The sequence below is a fragment of the Hippocampus zosterae genome, chromosome 7 (genome assembly GCF_025434085.1).
Source record: "Hippocampus zosterae strain Florida chromosome 7, ASM2543408v3, whole genome shotgun sequence".
Lineage (NCBI taxonomy): Eukaryota > Metazoa > Chordata > Actinopteri > Syngnathiformes > Syngnathidae > Hippocampus > Hippocampus zosterae.
The window spans coordinates 16,732,695-16,749,361 of record NC_067457.1 but is presented as its reverse complement, the minus strand read 5'-3'; the positions used below and the strand labels follow the sequence as shown (position 1 = coordinate 16,749,361).

Below are 16,667 nucleotides of genomic sequence, written 5' to 3'. Positions count from 1 at the left end.
ATTCATAACTTAGGGGTGCTTATGCCCAGCTAAAAGACCGGGACGAAAAACAAAAGCTGTTGCAACCATTGACAATGCAATGCTGGGATGCGTTTGGCAAGAATTTGACTTGCTGAATTTGATCGGCTTGATGTCGTGTGACCAATGGTGGTCACATTGAACATTCCATGTAAAAATTGAGATGACCAGCTTTCTGAATTCACCAGACGCGTTTTTATATCCTTAACTCATACTATAGAGAGATATTCAATGTCAAAATGTGCTCAAGACTTTTGGAAGCGTCTCTCCTATGCGGTTGTCTGTCCATCCCTGACAAAGTGGTTCAAGTTTGCGGAGGCTAATGGAAGTGTCTGGATCTAGATGCAAATTCTTATACAGCCGTTGTGACTCCCCGCATGTGTCCAGGGTTTAGAAATCAACACGCGATGCAATTACCCTCTTTTCTTTTATGAGCGGCCTCCTTCAGGCCGAGTGTGGAACTGCGCCCACGACTTGCATTTCGTGCTTATCTCATGAAGGACAACCGCGTGCAAGAAACCTGACGGCGCCAAGGTGAAGTTTTTGACAGAGGGGGGCGGGTAGGAAGAGCGGAGCGCAGGCACGCACGCACACAGCGAGCCAATGCGCAAAGACGCGCACGCGACAACACGACAGATGTGAGTAAGACGAGGCGGACGCCTTAATGAGCGGCGAGGGACGTCATTTTGTCTCCTCAGTGAGATGATGTCAAGATCAATCTCCTGCTTTGATGCACTTAGCAAAGTAACTTTTTTTTTTAACATTGTGGATTATTTCTACGCCCTGCAATTGGCTGATTACGTCCAGTCCTTTTGACTCACGCTGCTGACTGGTCGCAGGAAGGCAGCAGGCGCGAGAAGGGCCTCGGAGGTCGGCTGTAAAATTGAAACCGAATTTCATGTCCTTCCTCAGCTGTCCTCGGTTTACCTCATTCGGCATTCTGCTCGTTCGTCTCTAACGGCCAATTGGGGCCTCCCATGCCACCGAAGCGCCTCCGTAGGCAAACAGCGGCCAACTCCAAACGCTATTCCGCACCATCAGCTCTGGGTTCTGGCAAAATCATCGTGGTCGTCGTCATTATTGGCGGCGGTGCGGCGTAAGCACCGAGGAACCTCTTTTGGGCACATGAGAAAATGTCAGCGGCTGTTCACATTATGTAAACAAAAGGAAACGCACACATTGTGATAAACGGGGCCCATTTTGAGGCTGATTGGCCAAATGTGACAAAGTCAATGAAGGACATGACGGCACAACTCTTTTCACACCACTAAAGGGCAGTCCCCAAGTGCGCCTTAGTCATGCGGCGAGCGTCATAGCACCTTTTCGGCTGGAAGCCATAATGACAAAAAATGCTTGCCTACGGCTGGGTGAAATAGCAATCGGCTGATCGACTCATTGATGGCCAATCGATGAGGTCATCGTGCGTGTTGCGGGAACTGATCTCCCCCCCCCCCCCAATTTTTTAAAAATCCCCATTTAATTCATTCAATCGCAGCCATTTTCACTGGAGCAACCCCCTCAATCCCGGCGTTTTACTGGATTTTGACTGATCTTGCAAGCCCCATAGAATATTTGTTTCTAATCTATATATATATTGCGCGTTGTCCCGCACGCGGTCTGTCCTTCCGTCTGTCCCTTTTCAAAACGTACCTACTTCACCGCGCCGCTGCGCGCCGCCACTGCGCCGCTCAGGCAGTGGCTCACTACGATCGCGCGGGCATCTTAGCGAAAAAATGTTGTCTACCCACAAGCATTGCAATAAAATTGTTAGTTATTTAGTAGAGCTAAACATCTCTTTATTTTCGCGATAAGCAATTAAGATGAACAAAAAGTTGAACCAAGCAACAACACTTTTGTGGGCCAAAGGCCCACCTTACCAGCCTTCTGCAGGAACTAGCTGATGAGCCACACCGGAGGGCGGCGAACCACCACCTTACCAGCCTTCCGCAGGAACTAGCTGATGAGCCGCCCAGAGGGCGGCGAACCAGCTAGTGCTATATAAACATGGAGCCTACCAAAATAAAGTTTGGACTTTCTTCTTTCAGCATAAAAAATGTTCTTCCATTCTTCAGCAATCTGCATTACAAAATGGCTCAGTTTCATGAAAATGGCGATTCCTGGGCAAAAAACGGAGAAAAAGAGCTTTTTGTAAAAGCATGCATTTCAAGCACGTGAGGCACCACTGCCACCTACTGGTCTCTTTTTTATATGATTTACAATGCAAACTGCTTATTCTTATTTACAGATTGCATCAGACCCTCCTCCCCTCTATGATGCAAAAAAAGACTTAGACGTACAAGAACGTCCTTGGTAGGCGGGGCCTAATTTTAAGACGTACAAGTATGTCTTGTGGAATGAAAAGAGTTCATTTTCATGAAAATACGTGTTGTATTGATTAGAGATATGTGTAACAAAACCATGAAATGTGTTCTGTAGAACATAAGAACATTTTGGACTCCCAAATCACTTCAAAGGCATTTCTGGTGTTTTGTTTAAGTCCATTGTTTAAGATTTTTAAAATCTTTTTGGGGGCGGTTTCTTTGTTTTCAGATACTTCACCAACATCTCCATCGGGGGGCGGGACTACTCATTCAACAATGATGGCTACCTGTCCAACCCGCTGCTGGATGTTATCTCGTACAACAACGGGCGTGGCTGGGAAGAGGTGAGTGCCGCGACGGCACACTTTTTCGTGCTCCCTTAAAACACGTCCTCATCGCGGGTCAACTTACTTGTCAACTGCATAACCACTCGGCTTTCATCAATGGACCGAGACAATCTTAGGGGCGGAGGAAGCTTGTCGGTGAATAAATTGATTGATGGTAAATTGACGGCTGAGGTGACTTGTTGCTGACACCAGTGACCGTTCGGGTCAGGCAGGTGCGTTGCAGGGTGGCACAGCTGATTGGGCAATAGGTTGGTCGGATGGTTGGTTCGATGATGATTGGTTGGTTAGTCACTTTGTTAAGTCAAGTGATTGGATTTATCGATAATTATTTAGTCAGTGGCTTGGTTGGCTAATTGGGGGTTTAGGTGGGTCGCTCAATTACACAGTAGTCAATTGATAGAGAGCTTGTTGGTTAATCCTTTAATTGTCTGGGTGATTGATGAGTTTAGACAGGTTGATCAATAGGTGGTTCAATTGGTTGAGAGTGGTTTGAAAGCTCAGAGTACAGTGGTACCTCTTCCTATGAAATTAATTGGTTCTGAAAGAAACAAGAACAATTTGTAAGTAGAGACGGGTTTTCCATGTAAATGCACTAATCCGTTCCAAACCCCCACTAAAATTCAAACATAAATGTTTCCTAAAGCATAAAAATGCATCAAAATATGCAACAAATACATATTACAATTAGATTATTGCACAATGAATGAGAGTTGTGCATCATGTAAAAACAAAGAATAAAGAACGATCAAACGTGAGAGACGGAAAAGCGCGACCGACCTGACTCCGGTCGAGGAAATGTGAGCGTCCGATTCAAAATGAATGTCTCGTTTGACGGCTGAGCAAAAAGGCCGTTTATTTTTATCTCTTTTCTCGTCGTCTCTCTCTCGTCCTCTTTTTATCTTCCTCTTCATCATCTTTGCAGACTTTTACAATTGCGCTCCAAGCATCCACTTCATCATCATCGTCATGTTCTCTTTCTTTTTATTAGGACTTTATTTGATTCTGTCCTATGAGCTCCTTTGTTTAACCTCATCATTTGGAACTTTATCTTGTCATATGAGAGTGTTACTCTTGTGTTAGGACACACTCATTCAAGAATTAGACATAAAATGATGATGACAGCCGCTTAAATGTACAGTGCACCTTTCAAGGGACCTAAGTCACACTAAAGAAAGATAAACCCATTGAAAACTCGATGAACCAAATTCAGGATTTGAGAGTACTGATATTATAGTCACATATTAAACAACAATAAATCAACAATGATCAACTGAGCCACGAATACTTAATTTATTATACCAGAATAAATTAAAGAACTAGAAACACATCAGAGAATAATATCCCTAATTAAAGAATACTGAAGTGATGAGAAAAGGCAAACTGAGAATATTAAGGTTGGCTCGAATTGGAAAATGACATCAAATCATTATTCTGAAAGTTTATCCTCAAGTCAAACAAATGAAAGACTTATTCTTCCACTGCTTTATTTTATAATTTAAAAAAGCAACGCGGAAAAATTAACCAAACCAATTGAAGATTCAGGAATAAATAAATAATTAAAAATATAAAGGAAAGAACAAATGAATTGAATACAGTGAAACTCCTCTACAACGAAATCATGTTTGCAGCAAGAAACTTTTCACAACAAAGGGGTTTTTCACTGGAGCAAATTTGATCTCAGATGTACACACACACGACACACACACACACACACACACACACACACACACACACACACACACACACACACATAAACGTATGTGTACTCTTTTTTTATTTCAATAGTGCATAAGTATGAGCATCCACTTATTTCACACTTCATATTGTCAGTGTAGAAAGAGAAAAAGGGAAAGAAATTGGGACATTTACAACCAGCATTCACTTTCACTTACATCAATGTCTTGGATAATGTCTTTTATTTTGCTTCCTCCGTCTAACAAATACTTCCTGGACTACTGCGAATGTGTCAACCAATGTGGTGGTTGCTGTTGCCATATCCGAACAAAGCAATACAGGTCGTTGTTGGATTAGACTTGGTTGTAGTGAATCTCGTCGCGAGGCAAGAGCAGAGAAAAAGATTTCGTATAACACTTTTTAATATATTTTTTAAATATTTTTTTATAACTTTTTTTTCCCGTTGTATGGGGGGGGAGCAGGAGAGTGGGAATGGTGTTAATGCATGAAGATTTTTTCACACTACGAGGTATTTTTGCCCATGTAGGTTTCGTTGTAGAAGAGTTTTACTGTAATAATAAACACATAAGAATCACCCAATCCATTCAAAAGGATTTTATTGTGACACAAACACCTGTTGCGTTATGTGGCGCTTCGCGAGAGGCACGGCTTGCACAAGGCTGAGCAACATGTTTCGCCTGTTTGCGTGCCAGGTGGGCTGGTGGGAGAACGGCCACCTGCGGCTGCGTTACCACCCGTGGTCGCGCTACGGCTCCTTCCTCAAACCGTTGGACGACGCCCAGCACTTGCGAGTGGTCACGCTGGAGGAGCGACCGTTCGTCATCGTGGAGCCCGCCGACCCGGGCACCAGCTCCTGCATTCGCGACTCGGTACCCTGTCGCATGCCCCTCAACTCCAGGTTGGTAAAGAATAACATTTGAAGTCTTTCCCCATAGTTGAACGACGGAGATGTCCCGAAAAACTTCGATGGCCCGAAAAACTTCGATGGCCCGCTTCTGTAAACTGCAGCCGGCGAGGTGCCGCAGCAGCTAGCGATAGCAAGTTTAGCATTGAGCTTCGGCTGGCTAAACACAATGCCGTTTGGCTACGAACTCATCCGTCATGGCCTCCATCTCTCCTCCATGGCAGTAAATGAGCTACACTTTTTACAAGTATCGTTCTCTCCAAGGAACTACATGGACTAAAGTGGCAATAAAACAGGCCAAAATCCAGTGTCGGGGATGACACTATAGTTCACTTCTTTATTTTGTTCTGTACTTAACATTAAATAAAAGCACATAAAGAAATACAGATCAATGTACAACAAAGCATAACTTTATTTAAGTTTGATTCTGACTCTGATTTTATTTATTTATTTAGTCTCTCTCTTTCTTTCTATCCCTCTTGGTGTCTCTTTAAGGATTGTTCACTGTGTTCATATTTTTTGCTCTGTGTTGTGCGTATGCGCACATGTATTGCACACTCTAACAATGAGACCGTCATTGCCACCTACTGTAGTGGATGTGCAATGACACTTCATTCTCTGCAAAATTAAAAAAAATAAAGTTCCTGGGGTAATGCACCGCGGATGGCAATCGAATACTCTGGTATGGGGATTCCTTGAGAATTTTATGAGGAACTACATAGTTGGCGACCTCAAAATGTTGCTTGGCTTGCAGCCTGGTGGTGGAAGGCGTGTCTCCCATGAAGCATTGCTGCAAAGGCTTCTGCATCGACGTCCTCAAGAGGCTGGCCAAGATCGTGGGCTTCACCTACGACCTCTACCTCGTCACCAACGGACGCCACGGCAAGAACATCGACGGCGAATGGAACGGCATGGTGGGCGAGGTCGGTTCTCGATCGCACGTGCGTGTGAGTGCATGTGCGTGTATGTACGAATCGAAATCATGCTCACGGCGGTGTCAATCTGCGCATTTCCTGTTGGCCAAAAGCCACTTTTACTTCCTCGGCCGCCGTCTAACCGTGCCTTCTCATTCCCACAGGTGGTGTCCAACAGGGCGGACATGGCCATCGGTTCGCTTACCATCAATGAGGAGCGGTCAGAGGTTGTGGAGTTTTCTGTGCCCTTCGTAGAGACGGGCATCAGCGTCATGGTTTCCCGTAGCAACGGCACCGTGTCGCCTTCGGCCTTTCTCGGTGTGTTATGCTGACAACTCGACATGATGTTTAGGTTGCACGAGTAGAGAAACACAGACGTATATTAGAGGGTGGCATGAGGTGACAGGTGTGTTGGTGAGGGAGCACCACGGGAAATCAGGGGTGACACGGCTGAGGTGACTTGTTGCTGACACCAGTGAGCGTTCGGGTCAGGCAGGTGCGTTGCAGGGTGGCACAGCTGACATGTCAGGTGACACAAGTGACTGTAGGTTTGGAGGGTGACACAAGGCATATTTGGGGTGACACGGCTGCTTTAAAGGTAAGGTAAGGCATGGCATGGGTGACAGAGGTGGTTTGTGGAGCGGCCCAACAAAAATGGAGGGGTTGGGGCGGGGGCAAAGCTGATGACGAGTGACGTACAGTAGGTGGCGTCTGGAGCGCCGCAGGTGCATTGTCGGGTAGCTAGCACAGGTTGAAATGGTATCGACGCAGTTGGCTTGAGGCTGACATCGGGTGACACTGCACGTTTCTTTCAATTGATGATGTGCCTTGCGCTGTTAAAAGGAATCCATAGCCTCTATGCCGGACGACTTCGAACGCCAAGGAAGCTAACTTCAAGTCTGATATTATCCAGACATGCGCTCCATGCGGCAGATAAGTGTGAAGAAGTAATACTCCCGTAGTGACGCACAAGCAACGGAAATGAGCCACTCGTTTTCATTTGCTGACGTAATTCCACCTATCCATGCGCTCACAGGATTAGAAGGTTGCTAGCCAGGCAGAGACAGGAACTGGCAGAGGCGCCAAATCGATGGCCGCCGAGCCGATGGGCTAAAAAGTATTTCCACGCGTGCTCGTTCTCGAGACGGCCCTCGTTAACGAGTCAAATGTTATTGTACAGGCATCAGTCAGCTCGTTAAGCCAGTCAGCCCCTCGGTGGCGTCTTGATATTCACATTGAATTGATTTTATGGCCGCACCGTTTGTTAATTAGAAGAATCACCGGAGGGCCGGGCGCGGGGCTCAACGTCACACACTCTTGGTTGCGTCTGACACGTTTGCATGCAGCAGGCGGTGCGGGGACATGCAGGTGAGGCTTGGGGTGGGGTGACACAAGCCGGCTCATGTAGCTGCTATGTGGGGTGACATGAGCGGGTGCACGGGAGTCCTTGGTCACGCCATGTGACGCCACCCAGCAGGTTTTCGATGTCTTCCTCCACCCGATCCAAATGATCGGGATCGTTATCACAGTCTTGTCAGAGCTAGCTAATGAGCTGATTATTTAAATCTAGTGTTGGAGGTGGGAGACATTTAAAACTTGCTGCAAAGGACTGGAGTTGGACACGTTTGCTTTATAGCGAAGAGTGACACAGGTGATATGGGGAAACAAGGACGGTTTGAAGGGTGCCACCAGTGGCTTGTTGGGCCACAAAGTCTTTAAAAAAAAAAAAAAAAAAGATGTCCAACGAGACATCTTGCCCAGAATGCAGCCTACCAAGGATGCACTCTCTCCATCTCTCTTTCCTTTAAACTCATTTTTTTTCAATATGCAAGTATAATAAAGTTGAAACAATTGAGAAGAAAACCTCATCCGAAAAACAACAAGAATATCATGCGTTGACTTTCATGCCATTAAAAATCGAAATGCAATCGATATCATATCTATGATGCACTCTACTTCAGACAGGCTTTACTACCCTTAGAATGCATCCCAAAAGGGATGAATCCTACCCAGCTTGCACCGTGATCTCAAAGCAAGGTCATCACGCCTATCAAAAAAACAAAATTTTTTAAACATCTCAATAAATGTCTTGCTGTACTCGATAAAAGGAAAACATCATGCTCGCTAATGAGCATCGCTTTTCATAAATAATGACGTAAACTGAAAAAGAAGGCACTTCGTGACTGTAAACATGACTTCAAGCCCCACCACTAATGAGTCATTTTACGAGGCTCACTCATGAAAAATAAAAATAACACCGTATGAAATCAAGCGAGGTAAATATTTACAAGTCATCTCTCAGAAGGCAAGAGGCTCCTACCATTCTTGGTTTTAATGCCAGAACGTCAATCACGTGCAACTAAGAAGCTTTTTATGACTTCATCCCTGCTGAGCATCTCTGTCTAAACACACACACACACACACTTGAGACCTCTGGTGCCTTGGTGGAGGTCGCAACAAGACCGGAGTGCCTCTGTGTCTCCGAGGTGGCCTTTGATCCGATTAGAGGCAAGCGGAATCCTTCCCCCCCGCATTCAACAAATCTCTCCAACAACTTCAAGGAATTACTGCTTCGTGTCGCGCTCAACTTCCAAGCATGCACACACGCGCACACATGCGCTCATGAATACTCTTCACCTGCACTACGTCACCATACTCGATGCATTGCTCAAAAAATGGGATCCCAGTTACTTTTTTTCTTCTTTTCTTCTTATAATACTGAATATGCACAGTCAGGTGTTTTAAGTACTGTACTTCTACAGTGGTACCTCTATTTACGAAATTAATTGGCTCTGGAAAAAATTTCTTGACTAGAAAATTTTGTAAGTAGAGACGCGTTTTCCATGTAAATGCCCTAATTCATTCCAAACCCCCCAAAAATTCAGACATAAATCTTTTCTAAAGCATAAAAACGCATCAAAATATGAAACAAATATATCCAATTAGATTAGTGCACAATAAATGACAGTTGTGCATCATCATAAAAAAGATGGTAATTTCACTTTTAACGGCATCCTCATCATTTTTCGCCCTCTTTAGTTCATTTTGTCTCTCAGAGGTGATTTTTGCCGGGCGTTTTTGTAAAAAACTGATCCATGTTTGCTTTGTCTCCTTTTAACAATCCTTCGAAAATGTCCAAGGCAAACATCAGCATAGTGAGCGATTGCCCGACTGGGGAACACTTTTTCCGGGTGATTCGCATTTACATCAAGCTATCGGAACGCCTCATGGCCCGAGGGTCGAATGACGAGTACGCTGCATAGACACCGATCTATCGATCTGCACCCATTGACACATGCAGTAGAGGTCCCTCTTAGCGAATGGGATCCCAAGAAGATGCTCGGTCGTAGGCAATGGCAGAGCAGCTATAAGTATGTTGCGTTCAGGAAACTCGGAGCTGCGAGTAGCAAACCATACTGTATTTTTTACCTTTCGTATCTTGAAATTTCTTTCGCAAGAAGAGACAATATTTTTCTGTTGAGGCGTTTCCTAACTTGAAAATTTCGTATGAATCGACGTTCGTAAGTAGAGGTACCACTGCTATACATATGATACCCATCGGCACACAAACATCAGTAGTTACAGAATGAGCACATTGCTGAAAGGTGTGTCCGAAAGCAAACCTGTTGTCGTTGTTGTTGCTGCAGAGCCCTACAGCCCAGCCGTGTGGGTGATGATGTTCGTCATGTGTCTATCGGTGGTGGCCATCACCGTTTTCATCTTTGAGTTCTTCAGCCCAGTCGGTTACAACCGCAGCCTGCAGAGCGCCAAAAGTAAGACGGCAACCTCACCTTTGTCGTCTTGTTGTCAAGCATGGGTGGAAGGATGACTCCAAGAGTAGTTTTCCTTCATGTGATTGTCCATGTGACAGTGGGCAGAAAAACTAGCTTTCCTCAGGCGACCTGTTCTCTTTTTTGTCTCAGAGTCGGGCGGCTCAAAGTTCACCATCGGCAAGTCTGTTTGGCTCCTGTGGGCGCTGGTCTTCAACAACTCGGTGCCTGTAGAGAACCCGCGAGGAACCACTAGCAAGATCATGGTCAGTTTGTTGGTTTTTCAAACAAGCTCCCCCCATTTGTTCATTCCATTGATGTGAAACTCCGAAACAGGTCAGACGACCTTTTCTACCTACAGTCAGACGTCGGTTTTCGAACGTCTCTGTTCTCGACCAAATCGTTTTTTGACCCAAAATTTTGTTTTTTATGCCTCGGTTTACAACCAAAAATCGGTTCTCGACCAAACTGAGCGCACTTGAATGCACCACTTGACTCCTCTCGCTTTCCTTACACTACGCTTTCTCGGGTAGACGAGAAAGTGACACTTCTTCGTGTAGTGTTCCATTTTGAGCGGACGTGCTCAATAAAGGTTTTTATCTCCGTTTTTGAACAAATCGTTTTTTGAACAGCCTTCTGCAACGAATTATGGTCGAAAACCGAGGTATGACTGTACTTGAAAGCGTACCACAGTTAGCTTGGCGAGTTCAGAAGCAACCTGACACCGTTGACGAGGAACCGGCGGGAGGAGAACAGCTAGTCTCATTCGCTTTGAGTTTTCAAGCCGCCCGCTGGAGCAAAAGCAGGTGGCTGCTCGTCAAATTTGGATCGTTGCTCCTCGCCTATTGCGTGCAAACTTGCCGCTGACCCGTACAAAGGGAAACTACTACTCTCCCGTTAGTCTTTTGATGGTATTTTTTAGCCTATTCGCCAATCAGTGGACTGCTTGCTCCTCATTGTCAGGCTGCGGTGAAGTCCTTTGATGTAGAATCATCCGCAAATTGTCAGCATAAAGATGCTTCAATAGATCTGGTTTTCAAACGGACGACCCGGTCCCCACGCTTTGTGACATCATTTAAGGTGTGACGCGGCTCCGTGTCAGCCCTGTCACGCTGCGATGTCATCTGGCGACTGACCCTTGCAGCATGTCCAACCTGTGACGCGTCAACCCGCTCAATGACCCGCGATTATACGTAAGGATGAGCCTGTTTTACGTGCTGCTGCTCTTCGTGGCGTGGCTCTACATCAGCCTGATCGGCTACTTGCTGTGCATCCTCACCTTCTCCTTAGTCCGCGAGCTCTTTTACTCGTAGATTTAGTGACAATGTCACAGAGCAATTCCTTTCCGGTGTCTGACCACTGATTCCTCTTTGTGGAAGTAAAATTCATGGTCAGCGGTTTATTGGTTTGCTTTCCCCGGCCGTTCCCGCAGGTCCTGGTGTGGGCCTTCTTCGCTGTCATCTTCCTGGCGTCCTACACCGCCAACCTGGCCGCCTTCATGATCCAGGAGGAGTACATCGACACTGTGTCGGGACTCTCTGACAAGAAGGTAAAAATCATGCACAACTTCTGGAAGTTAACTTTGCCCGGTTATATTCAAGGAGTAAAGCGTGGAAATATTTTGGTTAAATAGGTCACATTTTGATTCCGTGGGCCATTTTTCGACTGTTTTTTTGTTAGATTGCCTTTTGAAAATGGAATTATGGAAGTGACCACTCGTATGAGTTGCTGGGTTTTGTCCCCCCCACCCCCTTTTTTTTTTTGCGCAGTTCCAGCAGCCCACTGAGCAGTACCCGCCCCTGCGCTTCGGCACGGTGCCCAACGGCAGCACGGAGGAAAACATCCGCTCCAACTATCCCAACATGCACCAGTACATGATCCGCAACAACCAGAAGGGCGTGGAGGAGGCCATCGACAACCTGAAGACAGGGTGAGTGACGGCACACCAAAGACTCTTCCAGCTGCTGCCACTCACGCTACAAGACGCAGCTGCAAGAGTCGCTCTCTCACATACTTGGGCTGCTCTCGTTACTCAATGGCTTCTTCTAGCGTCTTCCTTGATGGGGAGTCCTTTTTGGAATTCTCCGGAACTCCTTTACCGCCTGATTGGCTGTTTATAAAGCATGTCTATTTCCAGCCTCATAACCATCCCCATCACCTATCTTTACTCAGGTCTTGCTCATCAGGGGATGCTTGAACGTATCCCGATTAACTTGGGCAAAATCCCAGTAATAATGTGGTCTGTTTTGTCACAATTTGGGCTCAATCTCGTTCTTGACTCAGTCTCTGCTCCCAAAAGTCTTGGTCTTGTCTTGGGCCTTGGTGAGGTCTGGTCTCAGACGAGTTGTTTTTTTTATTCACGCCCCCGTGTTTGTCTGCTTTTGTTTTGTTGCCGCTGCAGTAAACTGGATGCTTTCATCTACGACGCTGCTGTGCTCAACTACATGGCCAGGAAGGATGAAGGCTGCAAGGTGACCAACCAACTGACTCATCACTAATTGAGTAAAGTAACTGACTGACTGACCGTCAGACTGACGAAGCACCCGACACAGTGACTAATGACCTGATCGATGGACTGTCCCACCTACCGTACCAAATAATTGACCCTCCGACTGATGAATTGACTAACTGCCTAAATCGGGGGTCGGCAACACACGGCTCCAGAGCCACATCTAGTGGCTCCCTGAGTTTTATAAAAAATGTTTGAAAATGGAAAAAGACTTTGATAGTAGGCTAAACTAGCTCAAATAGATAGAGATACATGTTGCAGCTCTGAAAAAGGAGAGGAGGCCTTTTTTGAGGCTCCAGACATATTTGTTTTTTTTTTGTTTTGTTTTTTTCCTATATGGCTCTTTCATCATTTTGGGTTGCCGATCCCTGGCCTAAATAAATAACGTTAGACTAACTAACCACCTAATACATAAAGTAACTGAAAGACTGCCAAATGACAGCGTTAGCCAATCAGTTCACTTATGAATGAACTGACTGACAAACCACCTAACTGGGGCAGTAACTGAAAGACTGACTGACCAAACCAACTAACGAATGAACCATGTCGCCAACCGACCAACAAAGGGAGCATATATCTCATTGTTAGCCACCCGAGGATCTGGATCTCCTTGTTACACGGGAGAAAAAACTCTAAATGGTGTCAGTGACACTCGCAATTTGACGACCCCCATAAAGGCGGCTCTCATATTGCATGGCTCTTTCTTCACAAGGTGATGACCATCGGCTCCGGCAAAGTGTTCGCCACCACCGGCTACGGCATCGCTCTGCACAAGAACTCCCGTTGGAAGAGACCGCTGGACCTGGCGCTGCTGCAGCTAGTGGGAGACGGTAAGGGTCATTTCCTCGCGTGGGTTGCCAGAGCAGATCGGCAAAGTGGAACAAATTGAGACAAGATGAGATCGTGTCTGTGGAGATCCACGGGCAGCTTGCAGTTATCCACAAAAGTTGAATAGAGATATTTGGGCTTTTGCCTTTTCCCCTTTCATCCCAAGAAGTCTTTTTGTTGTTTTTGGACATTAGAGCGACCCCACTTGAACATATTAGGAAATGCAGCTGGTTGGGTGGACTTTTTAGGGGAATCCATATTAAGTAAGTAAGTAAGGAAGGAAGGAAGGAAGGATGTAAGGAAGGAAGGATGTAAGGAAGGATAAAAGGAAGGATGTAAGGAAGGATGTAAGGAAGGATAAACGGAAGGAAGGAAGGAAGGAAGGAAGGAAGGAAGGAAGGAAGGATGTAAGGAAGGATAAAAGGAAGGATGTAAGGAAGGAAGGAAGGAAGGAAGGATGTAAGGAAGGAAGGATGTAAGGAAGGATAAAATGAATGATGTAAGGAAGGAAGGAAGGAGTGGGAGAGACAGAGAGAGAGAGAGAAAGAGAGGGGCTGGTTGGGGTGGACGTTTTGGGGGAATCCATATTCAGAGAGTGAGGGAGGGAGGAGAGAGAGAGAGAGTTGTTAATGTGATTTGGGACCTGTCGCAGGTGTTGATCTCTTTCCGGTGTTTGTCCATGAGGTGTATGGCATAGACATATAATGTGTAGTGCTCATTTATTGGTCAGTCTGAGTCACTGACGGTTGTAATGGTCTGCTAGCCTGACTTGTGTGCGGACAGCGTGGGATCGATTCCAACTAAGTGATGGTGTGAATGGTTGTCGGTCAGTCGCAGGATACATATAGGCACGACTATACTGTATATGTATCCTGCGACTGACTGGAGACCAGTTCAAGCTGTAGTCTGCCTTGCGGCCCCTCGCCCCTCCGCGATCCTGTTCATGTTAAAAATGGATGAAGTCCTGCTGCTTACCGATCGATGTGCGTTGACGTTAGCGTTAAATTGGCTTAGTGCATAATATCATTTGTGCCTTTTATCTCATTTAAGATGCCTTGTTTGTCTGGTGTATTTGACAAACACATTAGCAAGCGTTAGTAATTTGTGGGAATGTGAGGTGAGCCAGGTGGGGAATCTCCTGGGATTGGGGGTCAACTGAGTTCAGTTGAATTTAATTGCATTGTCGGGATGCTTTTGAAGCCCTGCACGAGGAGAAGGAAGAGTTTTTTGTTTTTTTTCCTCTCTCTCATCAGAGTGGATATTGTGGTCAAGGTTGGCCCACCGCGGCGCTCCCAGCCTCCAGATCACAATCATTAACCGCAAGGTCAATCAGTGTTGGAACTGTGAGAGACCTCCATTGACTGGACTCATGTTCTCTTTGTTTGTGTGTGTGTGTGTGTGTGTGTGTGTGTGTGGGTGTGTGTGCGTGTCATAGATGAGATCGACATGTTGGAGCGTCTTTGGCTGTCGGGAATCTGCCACAACGACAAGATTGAGGTACACCGTCCATCCATCCATCCATCTTCTATCGCTTATCCGAGGTTGGGTCGCAGGGGCAGCAGCTTTAGCAGGGAAGCCCAGACTTCCCTCTCCCTAGCCACTTCTTGTAGCTCTCGGATCCCGACGCGTTCCCAGGCCAGCTGGGTGACATCGTCTCTCCTGGGTCGTCCTAGGGGTCTCCTCCCGGTGGGACATGCCCGGAACACTTCACCAGTACACCGTCCCCGTTTTCAAATACAAGAAAGTTAATATTCGGATGCATGGGTTCAGTTATTGCTCTTCTTATGGCTGCTGTTATTGAAGATAAAACACACACATAATCATGGAACAGAGGCAGTCCTGTGGGAGGCACCACAGGGCATCCAGACGGACAGAAAGTATAAACGAGAAATAGTAGTAGTGCGAACTGTGATAGGAGTAGTACTCGAGGTGACAGTGGTTGTAGTTGTCATTTATCGAAGTAGTGGTAGAAGCAGCTTAGTAGTGTTGTATTGTAGTCGCCTGGTCATAGTGTTAGTGATGGTGGTCAAAAAGATGCTGGAGATAGTCTATAAGTGTTAGTGTTGTTAATTGTAGGTGAAGTACAACTAGTAGAAGTGGTGGTAAGTAGTAAGAGTAAACGATTGACAGAAGTAGTGATTGTGGTTGTAGCGGAAATAGGGGGAGGGGGAGGGTTGTAGTGGTTAGTGGTACAACTGCCAATAGTGGTAGGAGTTGGCTGATTATGGTGTGTGATGTGATTTTTAACGTTACCGTGTACGTGTCCTCGCCGTGTGCGACGGCGCAGGTGATGAGCAGCAAGCTGGACATCGACAACATGGCAGGCGTCTTCTACATGCTGCTGGTGGCCATGGGCCTCAGCCTCCTGGTGTTCGCCTGGGAGCATCTGGTCTACTGGAAGCTGAGGCACTGCATCAAGCGCTCCGGCAGCATGGACTTCCTCCTGGCTCTCAGCAGGGTGAGACCACCGCACGTGCGATTACATGATAGGCCATTGGCGCACAACGTCAACCTGGCCTGAGAAAGCGGAGAGCTCTTGAATACCAACAGTCGGAACGGGCCGAAAATGAATGAAAGCTAAAGATACAAACAAACAAAGCTTTTTTCCCCCCCCCACCCATTTCCTCCTCCCATCCCTTGCGGTCGACTTGGGACCAGTTTGCTGGCTCCCGGTCGATTCTGATCGACGTATTGGTCACCCGTGCCTTAAAATCAGAGGTGATTCACTGACTAGCTTCGCGCTTAGTGCCGTTGTTTGCGCATGAGCGGTGATGCAGTCATCTGATTGGTTGCCGTCTATGTCAATCAAGTAACGGGATTGATGATAGGCTGACTCAGCACGTTCTGTGTAGTTAGCGCCTTGTTTGAATGGCATCGCCACCGCCGAGGCTTTTTGACACTTGAAAGCCCAGGAGCCATATTGAACCAGCCAAAGAGCCGCATGCGGCTCGCGAGCCGCGGGTTGGCCACCCCTGATATAGAGGGGCCATATAAACACCCGTCTTTTCATAAAGTAGTTTCCACCCTTTCAAGTGTGCTTCAGGAAGTTAAACTTGTTTACATCGTGTGGTAGGGGTACGCGGGAGGAGTTGGAAGGAGGAGTTTCAGGTATTGAATTTGGGGTTTCAGGTAATGAAAACGAATATTGCGGCATTTTTGTGATGGTGACGTTTGCCTCTAAGGGGCTTAGCCTCGTAAGTGATGTTGGGAGTTTGGTGTGAGCGTCTGGGTGGGAGTAGTGGCCTACCGCAACTCCTGGCGTGTGTTCTCATTTTCTATTTGTGTGTCCGGGTGTCCTGTTTAATCAACGTCTGGAAGCGCATTGGCGGCTGTGGCGCTCGTTTCAAACTCGTGGGGGCAT

General features: G+C 46.5%; 1 protein-coding gene across 2 annotated transcripts in view; it reads left to right on the top strand.

Annotated features, from left to right (window-relative positions):
* The window catches only part of grin2da (glutamate receptor, ionotropic, N-methyl D-aspartate 2D, a), a 60,538-nt gene that overhangs the window by 35,506 nt on the left and 8,365 nt on the right, over positions 1-16,667 (top strand). For both annotated transcript variants that reach the window (XM_052070962.1, XM_052070961.1), the window contains exons 7-18: positions 2,569-2,683; positions 5,074-5,279; positions 6,040-6,208; positions 6,364-6,517; positions 9,847-9,972; positions 10,123-10,235; positions 11,402-11,518; positions 11,739-11,899; positions 12,371-12,440; positions 13,191-13,308; positions 14,742-14,803; positions 15,594-15,764. In XM_052070962.1, coding sequence (XP_051926922.1) covers positions 2,569-2,683; positions 5,074-5,279; positions 6,040-6,208; positions 6,364-6,517; positions 9,847-9,972; positions 10,123-10,235; positions 11,402-11,518; positions 11,739-11,899; positions 12,371-12,440; positions 13,191-13,308; positions 14,742-14,803; positions 15,594-15,764 — 1,582 coding nt within the window. The remainder of the gene's footprint in view (positions 1-2,568; positions 2,684-5,073; positions 5,280-6,039; positions 6,209-6,363; positions 6,518-9,846; positions 9,973-10,122; positions 10,236-11,401; positions 11,519-11,738; positions 11,900-12,370; positions 12,441-13,190; positions 13,309-14,741; positions 14,804-15,593; positions 15,765-16,667) is intronic.